The sequence below is a fragment of the Aplidium turbinatum genome, chromosome 5, assembly GCF_918807975.1.
Source record: "Aplidium turbinatum chromosome 5, kaAplTurb1.1, whole genome shotgun sequence".
Lineage (NCBI taxonomy): Eukaryota > Metazoa > Chordata > Ascidiacea > Aplousobranchia > Polyclinidae > Aplidium > Aplidium turbinatum.
Genome location: NC_137476.1, coordinates 2114148 through 2126532, shown reverse-complemented (window position 1 = coordinate 2126532; position 12385 = coordinate 2114148). Strand labels below are relative to the sequence as shown.

Below are 12385 nucleotides of genomic sequence, written 5' to 3'. Positions count from 1 at the left end.
GATCACAGATGCGATACAACAGACGACAGGTAGCAGCGAAGTGCAGCCGACAACACATTTCATTTCAATTAGTAAAACGTAAAACTAGTTCAATTAGTAAAACGGTTCATTTCAACACTTGCGTGCATATTTCTCCATGACTAATTCACTTTGGTATCGGTGATGGTTTGTTTGAAATACTAGTCTCCACGGCTGGGTAGAGGTTGGGGGTTTCAAAAGGGAATAGCCCAGGACCTATCTTTTTTCTAAATCCGGTTTTGCTCATCAGGAACAGCCTAACTGTTGTAGCCTAAATGAGTAGGAAAAAGTACCCGGAATAAAACAAACGAACAAAAGCAATAAGCTTCTTAAAGATTTTCGGTTTCTCTATTTTTAACTTTCCGTCATAGTATCGTTTCTTTGTTGCGGTTAAGTAACTACCTCATGGCAAGTAAGTGCACGCGGGCATTGACGTCTACGCTAAGCGCATCGTGCAATGAATTTTAAAATCTGACTCAATCTACTGCGAATATTTCTTTGCGTTGGGGAAATTAGCAAAATTTTCAAATTTGTATCAGAAATCGAGCCCTGCAAGGACCCCTAGCAAAATCGTCTGGGATTTTGATCAAACTGCGTAGGCTAAACACGCTGGGCGCAACAAAGTTAATCCACATATACTGTATATAAACACCATAATTTCCAAATTGCATTCATGCAGAAGTTCTAAACAATTAAGTTATCGGAAAAATTATTACACATAGAATGATTATGAGAATTATTATCCTCGGCCTGAAAAATTTTGACATCTTGATTTACATGAATGAAATTTATGCGCATTTTTCAAGTTAATACATTTTCACAATATTTTATGCGATTAATAGTTGACGCGTTTCCACAATTTCATATACACGAAAACGCGTCACCAGTTGCGCACATTACACATGCAAAACAAGTTCAAATATTTTAAATATTCGAAATATTGCTGTATATACACCCATAACTAATTACAAATTAGTAAATTGCGACACTTTGAGTATTTTAAACTTAGAGTAATTTCGTTCAACTTTAGAACAAATGAAGTAAACAAACCACTGGCGTACAGCACTTTGAGAACGGTTTATTTATAAACCTGTGGAAGCTCTTTACAATTTCTAGAGTTCCAAGTTTAGAAAAGCCAAGTTTGGGCTGAAGTCAAACGGCCACCCCGTTTGCCTTCTTGCTCTTCAAAGATAGAAATGAATCAAACATATTGATGTATTTATGCACATTATAACTTCAAAAGTATTTAACTTTTGCAACAACATTTAATGTTGTTGCAAAAGGTAAATGCGTATTCATCGTCTCATGAACTCCACTCACAAAAGTAATAGTGGATACTGACTGCTCTCCATTAGTGGAATAATTTCCCGGCAACAACACTTCAACAATCGGAAAACTTCACTTTGCCAATCTTGGTAACCGGCCCTGCGTCAAGAGCCTCTACAAGTATGCAAAACTACCAGGAATATCCAATCAAGGCTTTGTCAGTCCGAGGATAAAGATTCAAAACTAACCAACCAAACCTAGTGTTTTTTACTTCTCTTGAAATAATGTTGTTTTCTGCTTCAGCTAACAAAACAAAGCTTTTGACACTTTATTATATTATAGCCAATAAAAACAGATTTTTTTAAAAGATATTTTAAAGACTGGCAAGACACAAAAATACAACAGGGTTAAGCATTATAACAATATGTTTTACATATTTACAAATAGCTTTAACAGTCGAACGTTATCGGCTTAACTTAAACCCTCATCAGGAATCTGAAAATATTTATAAAAAATGCAATAAATTGCAACTTCTTGAAGGCAACCAGCTAACTATTGTTATAATGCTCAACCCTGTTGTATTATTGTGTCTGGCCTGTCTTTAGTGCAAGAAAGCAAACTCTCTCTCGAAACTATATTTTAAAAAATGGTCAAAAGGTTAACAATACATAGATGAAGCAAAAATGCTAAAATGCATAGTTGTTTTAATATCGGTTATGGATTAGGAGGTTGATTATTGTTATCAGAAAAAATGATAATATTCTTTAAGTGATAAAAAGAAGCAGATAGTAACACTCCAAGCAACCGACCACACAGTCATCAATGTGGTTTTGCGGTTATTTTTGTTTATTATTTTCTTGTGGCAATGTTTCAATCTCATCATTTGTCTATTCTTCCTAAAGTTATTTTTCACCTGTGGAATAAAAAAAACAAGATCGAACATATAGATCGCTGTAAAGATTGCATCGTTTACGTAGAATATAAAGTATACAAAGATAAACATCAGTTGCTCTGCTTATTTGAACTAAGTCTAGTAGTTGCACTACCGTACTTGTAATACCAACACAATGTAGCTATTTTGTTTACTTTTTAAGTTGTAGCAATTTTTCTGAATGAAGTTTAGCTGGTCCGATGATACTTTTTGGTTAAACCTGACTTAAAATTGTCATCATTTTTCAGTGGCAGAATTTTATTAATGATGATGACAATATTTAAATGATGCATACTAATGTACACTTGACATAGGATAGACACAGAATAAAGGCTGGAGAAGGCACAAAATAACGAGTCCAAAACAATTTCTTACTATTCACTTTCGAATAATCATCATTGCTGATCATTAGATAGCGTTGATCTTGCTTTCTCAACAAACGTACGAAGCAATCCTTGTCGTACAACGTACATCAGAAACAAAAAGAAACCTGCATACAGTTGTATTGAAATGTACACTGTACAGTACGAAACCTGTTTTAGCAAAAGATTAAATAACCACTATACACTACAGTATACACTCCTGTACTAATAGCCCAAATACCAATAATAAATAAACCTGCATACCATAATCATCAACTGCTGCAGAACAAAACCTGATTAAGCAAAAACGTAATTAATCACGTGGCCACCAATAACTTCTTCATTTTTAAATATTTGTAAAATATATTTTTTAGAATGTAAGGAAAGTTTAAATACTGTGGCCAAATCCTTTCTACTTAGGATATCATGTCTGTGTCGAGCACGCTCTTTTGCGTTTTGTAGTTTCTACCGTTTTATAAATCCTTGCTATGTTATGATATTACTGCAGTTTTCCTTTTCATAGCCAGGAATGAACAAACTGATTTGATATTAGCGATATGTTTTACTGTATCAAATAGATTTAACATACCAACCATCTAAAACCAGGTTTCGGCAAATGAATAATGTCAAAATATCAACAACTCGCGTGTTAAACATTTTTGTATGTTTTGTTTTGCATTGGCAACTATCTGATGTGAAAATGAAACAGTAAAATTGACTGAGTTAATAAACAATAGGGTAGTTCAAAAAAAGTAAAATTTTGAAATTTCGAAGTCTCACCCTTTCAAAAGTTTCCATTTACTACAAAAACACTTTATGTAAAATAATTTTGAAAAATATTGATGTTTAGGGGTAGCTCAAAGCTTTCGAAATTTGGGGCTATTTGACGAAATGGGTTAACTATAAATAGATGTATTTCGTAAACCCTTAAAGCAAACATACATCTGTTTGGGTTCATTTTCATCAGGTTGGAGAGTACTATAACTTGGTAAAGTCAAACAATAGTAAATATGTACTTTTAAAATATTGCAATTTTAAAAAATTTACAAAATGAATACAAAAACACTTAATGTGAAGGTTTATACATTCTTTTAAACATTTAGTGGTAGCTGAAACACGTTGAAATTTCAATAAAATCTGGAATTGTTGCAATATTGATGTATGTGATACACAGTACAATGCACATTTGCACATACAAAGTCCAGTTCCAGACAATTGATAGCCATGAACCATTGAGACTTTTCCAGTGAGTGTCTTTTTGTTGCAATCAGGCAAAGCTTTTCTGTGTTCCTGTGTGTTCCTTATGTGTTCCTGTGTGTTTTCTGTGTTACTTTTCTGTCTTTCTGTGTTTCCTTTCTGTTTTCTGTGTTCCTGCACAACTGCACAGTGCACAACCTGTAACAGATACTGTACTGAAGTTTGTTAGTAGGCCACTGAACTCCTGAATTAGAGCTACTCCTTGTTCTGCGTGGTTGTTGACAACTTTTATGGCCTGCAGCCATGCACAATGTCACACGCTGCTTGAAAACCTTCTCGCACTTTCCATGTCTCTGGATCTGCTTTGAGAAAAACCATCAGGAAGGTTCATTCTTTCAAAAAACATTTGAAATCTTTGTGTGACAAAGTCGTCCAAACAACTTCCTTGATTTTTTCTAGATTCACATGAATTCGCTTCGAAGGATCAGTATGTCCCTCATTATCCAATGCGAGAACCATTTTTTATTTCACTGCTGCAGGCACGTTCTTGTCAAACAAGGCCAGTCCAATCAACTCTTCTTATAAATACCACAGGTGGCCAACGAGCTTTACTGCTGCTGCTTTAGAAATGGCTGGGTTAATGTGTTTGTACTGTACCAGGGACTGCAAGAGCATGAGGTCATTGTTGGGGGCATAGGCTGCGAGAGGAGCTGTCATCCAGGATTTGAGATAAACCCGAATGATAAAGACGGTAATATCTCATAACCCTTTCTGTTCTTTGGTAGTGAGCTTAAACTGGCTTCTGAACAGCCACACCTTTATGCTATAGATGACTTTCGACATCCAACTGGCATAGTGCATGGGTCCTGGGGCCATGAACTTAACTTCGTTGGCAGGAACTCCACCAAGAAAGATCAGACAATTTCAACATTTCTAGGTAATCATCTCTTGGGTGATTTTCGGCTAGTTGACTCTCAATGAACCTCAGGATATTATCCTTGACGTCAGAAAGAGATTCACTGACAGTCTGACATATTCATCCGTGGATGCATCTTCAAAGTTTTCTAGATCTAGAAATTCCCAATGAGCTTGGGATCGTTTGAAAATTATGACCTCTGGTCAAGAAGAAGATCCCATGCAGGTCATAAACACTGCTCCAATCACAATTTCCATAATGTGGCGACGACACGCAAGAAGCAGAAGATCGGTACCAAGTTCTTGTTCAATTAGAATACACGCTCTCCCAAGACTACCTGCGTTAGCACTTGTGTCAAAACGCAATGCTCGAACACTCTCATCAATACCCCATTCCTTTACAACATCTGCTTGTGCTATTTTGCGAATTTGTGTTCATTGCTCGCTATAAAACAGTGTCAAACTCGAACACGTCAATTGCGCTTCTCAGAAAATAAAAAAATAAAATAAAAAAGGTGATAGGGGGCAGACATAAATGTCCGAGCAGAACACTACCTCTAGCGGACATTGGTATGATTTGAGTTGGACATGTCCGCCGGATATTTCTAGTCCTGCTTATTTTGAAAAAATACACAAAACTTTTAAAGTCGCAATATTCCAAAGTACATATTTACCATTTTTGATTTTACCAAGTTATAGTACTCTCCAACCTGATGAAAATGAACCCAAACAGATGTATGTTTGCTTTAAGGGTTTACGAAATACATCTATTTATAATTTGACCCATTTCGTCAAATATTCCCAAATTTCGAAAGCCTTGAGCTACCCCTAAACATTAATATTTTTTAAAAATATTTTACACAAGGTGTTTTTGTAGTAAATGGAAATTTTTGAAAGGGTGAGAATTTAGAATTTCAAAATTTCACTTTTTTTGAACCACCCTAATAAACAAGAGACAAATTTGTTTTTTAAAATTTTATTAGATAACATCGAAAGCAGTCACAAGAGTCACTTTTTAATGAGATCCTTGTCCTTGCTTTTTCTTGCTTAGCTCTGTAGAATTAGGATTATGTTTGGTCACTTTAAGTACAACACACACTTCCAAATGATCTTCCGTAAGTCTACTGCGATGTGGACTGAGAATAAAACTCATGTGCGAAAATATTTGTTCACACAAATAAGTAGATCTAATAGCAGATAGCAAAGCTATTAACATCTTCTTGAGACGAAATGCTTGTTTTTTTTCAATCGTTTCCAGAGATTTCCGCAATTAGGCGAATATTGATGGTCACAATAAGGATGCTTTGAAATCGATCAGTTGCATCTGGAAGTCTTCGATGTCCATCCATTCAAATGCAGATAAGTTCAAGTCTTCGATGCTCTCGGGCTTGATGAGAAAAGAAAATAATGAACCAAAATGTTGAAAATCTTGAAATCTATTGCAAAATTAAGGCATTAGATCAATCATGTACACATCAATTTCAACAATGTTGACTTGGTGATCCACTGAGAAAACCTTCAGTTGTTTAAAGTAGCGAAAACTTGCAGTTTGGAGGTCCCATGTGCAAACATCCAATTTAGCTACAACACCTTACCACGCCTCAAATCGATTCATCGCCGTTTGTTGTGGGCCCTGCAGACGAAGATTAGGTTCTTTAAGGTGGGTGGTGATATCTACTAGAAAGATTAGATTTACAAACCACCTTTTATCCTGTAGATCAGGGTAGACCTTGCCTTGCCCTGCCAAAAAAAGACCTTATCTCGACTAGACATTCAACAAACCTCACAAAAACCTTACTGCGACTTAAACAGTTAAAATCTGACACTGCATTGCAAAGGCACATCATGGTATGTATATCTCTTCAAGCAAAGATCGAAACTGTCTGTGCGTTGTAGCAGAGCGTGCGATAAGATAATTCACTATTTTCTTTACGGTTGACATTACGTCATTAAGAGCTGAATTTGAAATCTTCGCACAAAGGTTTTCTTGATGAAAGCAATGCAGTGCACTTTCATAACAGGGTGCCCAATATTTTATTCAACAAAAGTCACAGATCGAAAGTGTCGTCCTATCATAGCAGGTGCACCGTCTGTTGTAACTGAGAAAATCTTCTTTATATCAATCGCTCTTTCCTCAAAATGGTCAGTGAAGGTGTCAAGTATATCTTTTCCTTTAGTAGTGCCATACATAGGTTTCAAGCAACAAAGCTCTTCATGCACCTCGCCTTTACTCCAGTAGCCTACCTAGTTACAATCGTTAAACGTGGGTTATCGTTTATGTCTGCACTTTCGTCAAGAGCTACGCTAAAAACATTCTCAGCTTTTAAGGCAACAGTTGGCTGCTCATTTACATGAGCCATGTCTGCAGCCATGTCCGTGATGTGTCTCTCCACTGTCCGAGGAGAAACAGGCATATCCTTGATCTTCAAAATCATGGCGCTTTGGTTCGGTAAATCATCAAACAACACGTCAGTACAACTGAGAAAGGCCTATTTTACAAACTCCCGGTCATTAAATGGTTTCCCATGTTTAGCAATGACCGATACAACTTTGTAGCTACTTTCGATTGTTCGATTCGGGCTATGAATCACCTTGAAAATGCTGCTTTGTTTTCGTTGTTGGATACTGCCTTATTTGGTGATTCGATTTTCTCTGCATCGTCTTAGAAGAATTTCTCGTACTTCGTTTCAAAATGTTCCTTTATGCTTGATGTTCGACAAACGACGTTTTGACATCACAGTGCAAACACAGCTCCGTCGTCTAGAGAAACCAATCCAAAATTTGTCGTCCAGGATTCTTGAAATGATCTAACATCTAATTTAAGTCTCTTGGTAGACGCCATCAAAACCTAATTTCTGAAGTTAGATTCTGTAAATATATCCTAACCCTGCTGAAAAAAAACGAACAGTGCAGATCGAACTGGAAATGTGTGCAACCACTTTTTTAGCGCTCGTGTTAGTAGTGCAATAATAATATTAGTAATGATGCAATAATAATGTTAGTGATGATGCAATAATAATGGCAGTGATGATGCAATAATAATGGTAGTGATGATGCAATAATAATGGTAGTGATGGTGCAATAATAATTTTAGTAATGATGCAATAATAATGTTAGTGATGATGCAATAATAATGGCGGTGATGATGCAATAATAGTGGTAGTGATGATGCAATAATAATGGTAGTGATGATGCAATAATAATGGTAGTGATGATGCAATAATAATGGTAATAATGAAGCAATAATAATGGTAGTTATGAAATGGTCGCATTTCCTTTAGGTGATGTAACGTGCGTGTCAAATCGTTTGGCGTGCCATGAAAACTCATCTCGTGTGCCACAAGTGGCACGCGTTCCAGAGGTTAATCCCCAATCTAAACGATGAGATGGATAGTAGACATCACAAGAGAGTGTTAGCTAGTTTTGTGTGGAATCATTTAAAGCGGTGTCTTTTTTTGTATGATGGATTTTTTGTCAAAACTTACTTACCACTGCAATCAAACCAACCAAAACTAAAGGCCACGCTCTCATACCTATCTTCCAAACGTACCAATGACGTTTACAATTCATGAAGAAACAGTTTCATCCAAACAAATCTCAAACAAGTGAATTTAAGCTCTCAAGTACATGTAGCTCCACACAAAGTGAAATTTACATGACTTTTGAATACTTTTGAAATAATTTGACTTCAAAAGTAATGTCTAAAAAGATATGTGGGCTGAGAATGGGCCATTCTGAGAATTATTATCATGGGCCAATCCTATAGATTGTTGTTTTTTGTTTTTATAATGTTAAATGTAGTGTTGTTGCTTAGTTATGTCTGTTTATAATACTATAGATGTTTGCTGGTACACCCCTTCATTTTTTTTTGAATCTCAAACAGTCTGCATCCTCATGGTAATGCTGCAGTATTTGCAAAACGTTTTTCGAATTGGTAAGATGGAGTCGCAAATCGGAGAAGACCAAAAATTACAAATTTCTTTTCTACCACACAGATACCATTGATCATTAGTTATATAAGTTACTGAATTGACACTAGTTGTCGCAATTCTGACAAAGTTTTGTTAACGGCAACCTGTAAAAGTCTTCTAGCAAACAATCGCAATTGCAGACAATATTTGTCTCTTTTTGAAAGTTACATTTTACGGAATTACTAATAAGCACGGGCACAGGCAGCGGGACTGGATTATGAAAATTGTGCATGAGTGTGCTAGCCATTTACTTTGTAAAAGTAGATCAAAACTCCATTTTGAAAACAACAGAACGTTGAGTTGTATGCCTGACAACATCGAAAACAGCACAAAAAGGCACATAAGCTCCAATTTACCTGTTCAATGTTCATGAAAGCAGAAAGGTGTGTTGGAATTTCGAACTCAAAACAGACAAAACCTTCTAATCATCATGAATTTAAAACCTTGTTCAATATTTTACCTTGTAGTGAATTGAAGATAGCAAAAACGTAGGAAAATGCCATTTGTACACTTTTAATAGAATCAGAAGCAAACACGAAGAATCCAAATATCCACGTTCCGCCAACAGTCAAAAAAAGTGTCCAAGAGAATATCAAGTTGCGTTTGACCTCAGAGGTTTTTGTGAGATTCTAAACAATGTCATGGTTACGTCATGTAGCTGATTGGATGACCAAATGATCTTTCGCTTCTCCTGGCTAATCAGATTAAATTCTTTCAACACTGGACGTACTTAAGCGTTTATCTATGTTTGTGAATTATATGGTATTGTGATGTCAGCTTATTGTGTAAGCTACTACAGTGGTCACCGCTTATTAAGCCCACCTCGTCACCCGACGGTTTTGAGCTTATTACGCGTGTGGGTCTATTAAATGGGGAACGATTCTCTGCTAATCCTATGCATTCAGTAGTTTCAGACGAGACCAAATTGGGCTTAACAAGTGGGTAGGCCCATTAACGGTGGTCTTAATAAGCGGGGACTACTGTATTAGGGGAAGGCGGGGTAAAACGGACATGCGGGAGAAAACGGACTTTTCTTTTTGTAAAAAAACTACGTCCAAAAACATTAATTTTTTTCTATCTTGTGAAAAATTAAAATAACGATTCCACACAAAAAAATTGGAAACACTGCTTCAACGCTTTACGAGAAAGAGAGTGAAATAATTTGGTAGCTCACTGTTATAAAATCTAGTCTACTGGTATGTGGCGGTATTTCGGTGTCTTTTCGAAAATTTAAATTATTCTTTAAGTTTTGCAAATAAGTGAACAACATGTTGCTATGTAGCAAAAACTTATTTTTCTAAATATTATACTTCTTATTATAAAATTACGGATTTTTTATGGTCACTGGTTTGGGGCAAAAACGGTCAATGGACAATTGGGGCAAAAAGGACATAGGCCTAGCTACTGATACCAGTCAGCTGTATTTTTTTTGTATTTTCTATCAATACATCAATATGTCATGCTACTTATGCAGTGCAACTTGATTTAATTTTATTTCTCTGTAGATCAATTTTTTCAGAAATTAGTTAGGCTATTTTGTGAGAACTGTTAACAGACAAATGCATTCATCAGACAATTAGCTTGCTACTTTCATAACACATGATATAAAAAACTACCTCAAAACCATTTTGAAATTATCTTGTATCATCAATATACAACATTCATAGCAACAAGGGATAAGGAAAGCACTTTATTTTGACAACTAAATACATAAACGTAATATGGGGCAAAACGGTCATACTATGTCCGCATTGTCCCAGGCCTGGGGCAAAACGGACAATCACAATGAAAATCATTTTTTTGTAAATAAACAAAGAAAAACTAAGATGTCAGGTTTTCTACTGTGAGCAGGTATTCTTATGTAATACATCTAATCAACCAAGGCGGTAGATTTGTAATATCTGTAATATCTGATAAAAGTTAAACTGACTGGTAAGGCGGTGGTCGAATACCATTGTACCATTGGTGCGATACTGACGTGCCCAGCCTCATGGGCGAAACACGGTGTCTATCGCTGTCAATTCTTGCTACAAATCGGCTGCCGAGAAAATCTGATTTATTTGTTGAAATAGAGCATTTTAAAGTTAGCATGTCCTTTTTGCCCGCCTTTCCCTACATAATTAGATTGGCAAATAAAGTTTGTCATATTTATTGCAATGCAATACAAAATATTGTCAAAAAGACAACAAGACGATATCCAAAAAAATGACGATGCAGTTTTGCACAAACTTGGATAAGGCTGGGTGTGATCCTATTACTTTCAAACCTTATAAGTTGCTATAGATGGCTTGGTATGACATAGTTTCAGAGCACTATGCAATTGATGAATTGTCTGAATTCTACAATTTGGGAATTCAGTAGACTCCAACCGCTTAAAAGAATTCCAGCAATCTGCGGTCGGTATCTCATGTAGTCTTGTATTGTCGAGTTTTCCAACCGTTCACTTTAGCATAGGCCTGCTTGGTTATATGATACTGGTCTTAACTATGAAACTGTTGTAGAAATGCAAAATACGAATCTAAGTTCTTTTACTATTGGCATAGTCTCAGCTCAGTCATGCGACCAAATTACAGTTTAGAAACTTTTTTACATGCTAAAAACTTTGCAAATACACTATGTGTAACCCGAGAAAAAAATTCGTTCACTTTTTATCTTACCTTATTGATGGTTCTTCGACCACAAGTCACTTTATATGTTGTTATGACATAGACAATGAGGTTGAAACCCAACATGATGGAGCAAGGTATAATTATTAAATATTCAATCATATCCAGAGATATCCAACACCTTAAAAGTCATAACGCATGGTCAGTGATTGGATCAACTGGTCAAGGTCAATGGGTCAAGGTCGATCAATGTGAATGGGTCAAGGTTGGTCAAGATAATTGGATCAACAAGGATATTTCAACAAACATAACAAACAATCCACGGCTTGCTTGTGTGCAAAAAAGCAAATTCACATAGAAAAAGCAACATCAATATTTTTAGGTTTGTGCGAAGTTTTGTGTTTGTTTCTTTTGTGATCGCATAAAGAATAAAAAACAAATATAAAACATTTGGCCCTGCTGCTGCAAATATGTCGAAAACATTTGAGTAAATTAATTATGAAATCAAGGTAGTTTAGTTCTAAATTAAGCACGTTCATCCAACTGATATAAATGGTCATACAAACTTTGTGTAACAATATCATTTTTGCAGAAGTCTATTTTGAACAACTTTAGCAAGTGCATAAGTACGAAATTTTAAAATCTAGAAAAAATATATGCTACTGTTAAACATTGTTTTGAAACAGTACAAATTTATTCCCAAGACCATTTTGACTAATCCTGTTATTGTCAATTCTAAAACCTAAATGTAACAGTTTTATACGTACTGGCTGCCTGAGTTTACGTAATTATCAACATCCAGTCCAACCACTATGGAAACAAACACAGCTGGCATTAACCAACCCCAAAGACTTGAAATGGTTACCACCATCCTATCGGTCACGTGAGCTCTGGTGTACATCACCTGGTAATAGTGTCAAAAAAAGGTTGGTGGAAATAGTTGGTTATGATAACTGTGTGACTAGTTCACATGTTAACATTATGTTAGTCATGTTAACTTACGGTAATGATAAATAGAGTTATGAAACTAGCAAGTGAGACACTTGGATAATTTGATAGTTTAGTTTTATTAGAATCGTTATGCTTCAATGTCATTTTTGTGGACAGCCGATAAAGATT

The 12385-nt window shown here is 35.8% G+C and overlaps 1 protein-coding gene across 1 annotated transcript; it reads right to left on the bottom strand.

The window, feature by feature from the left end:
- Positions 1-2078: 2078 nt before the first annotated feature.
- On the bottom strand, positions 2079-12160 carry LOC145769888 (adhesion G-protein coupled receptor G7-like). The gene is made up of 5 exons (XM_082581429.1): positions 12034-12160; positions 11318-11447; positions 9121-9289; positions 2591-2705; positions 2079-2197 (listed from the first exon to the last, which is right to left on the bottom strand). The coding sequence occupies exons 1-4, from the start codon at positions 12135-12137 to the stop codon at positions 2611-2613; spliced, it is 498 nt and encodes a 165-aa protein (XP_082437555.1). The 5' UTR covers positions 12138-12160; the 3' UTR covers positions 2079-2197; positions 2591-2610.
- Positions 12161-12385: the final 225 nt, after the last annotated feature.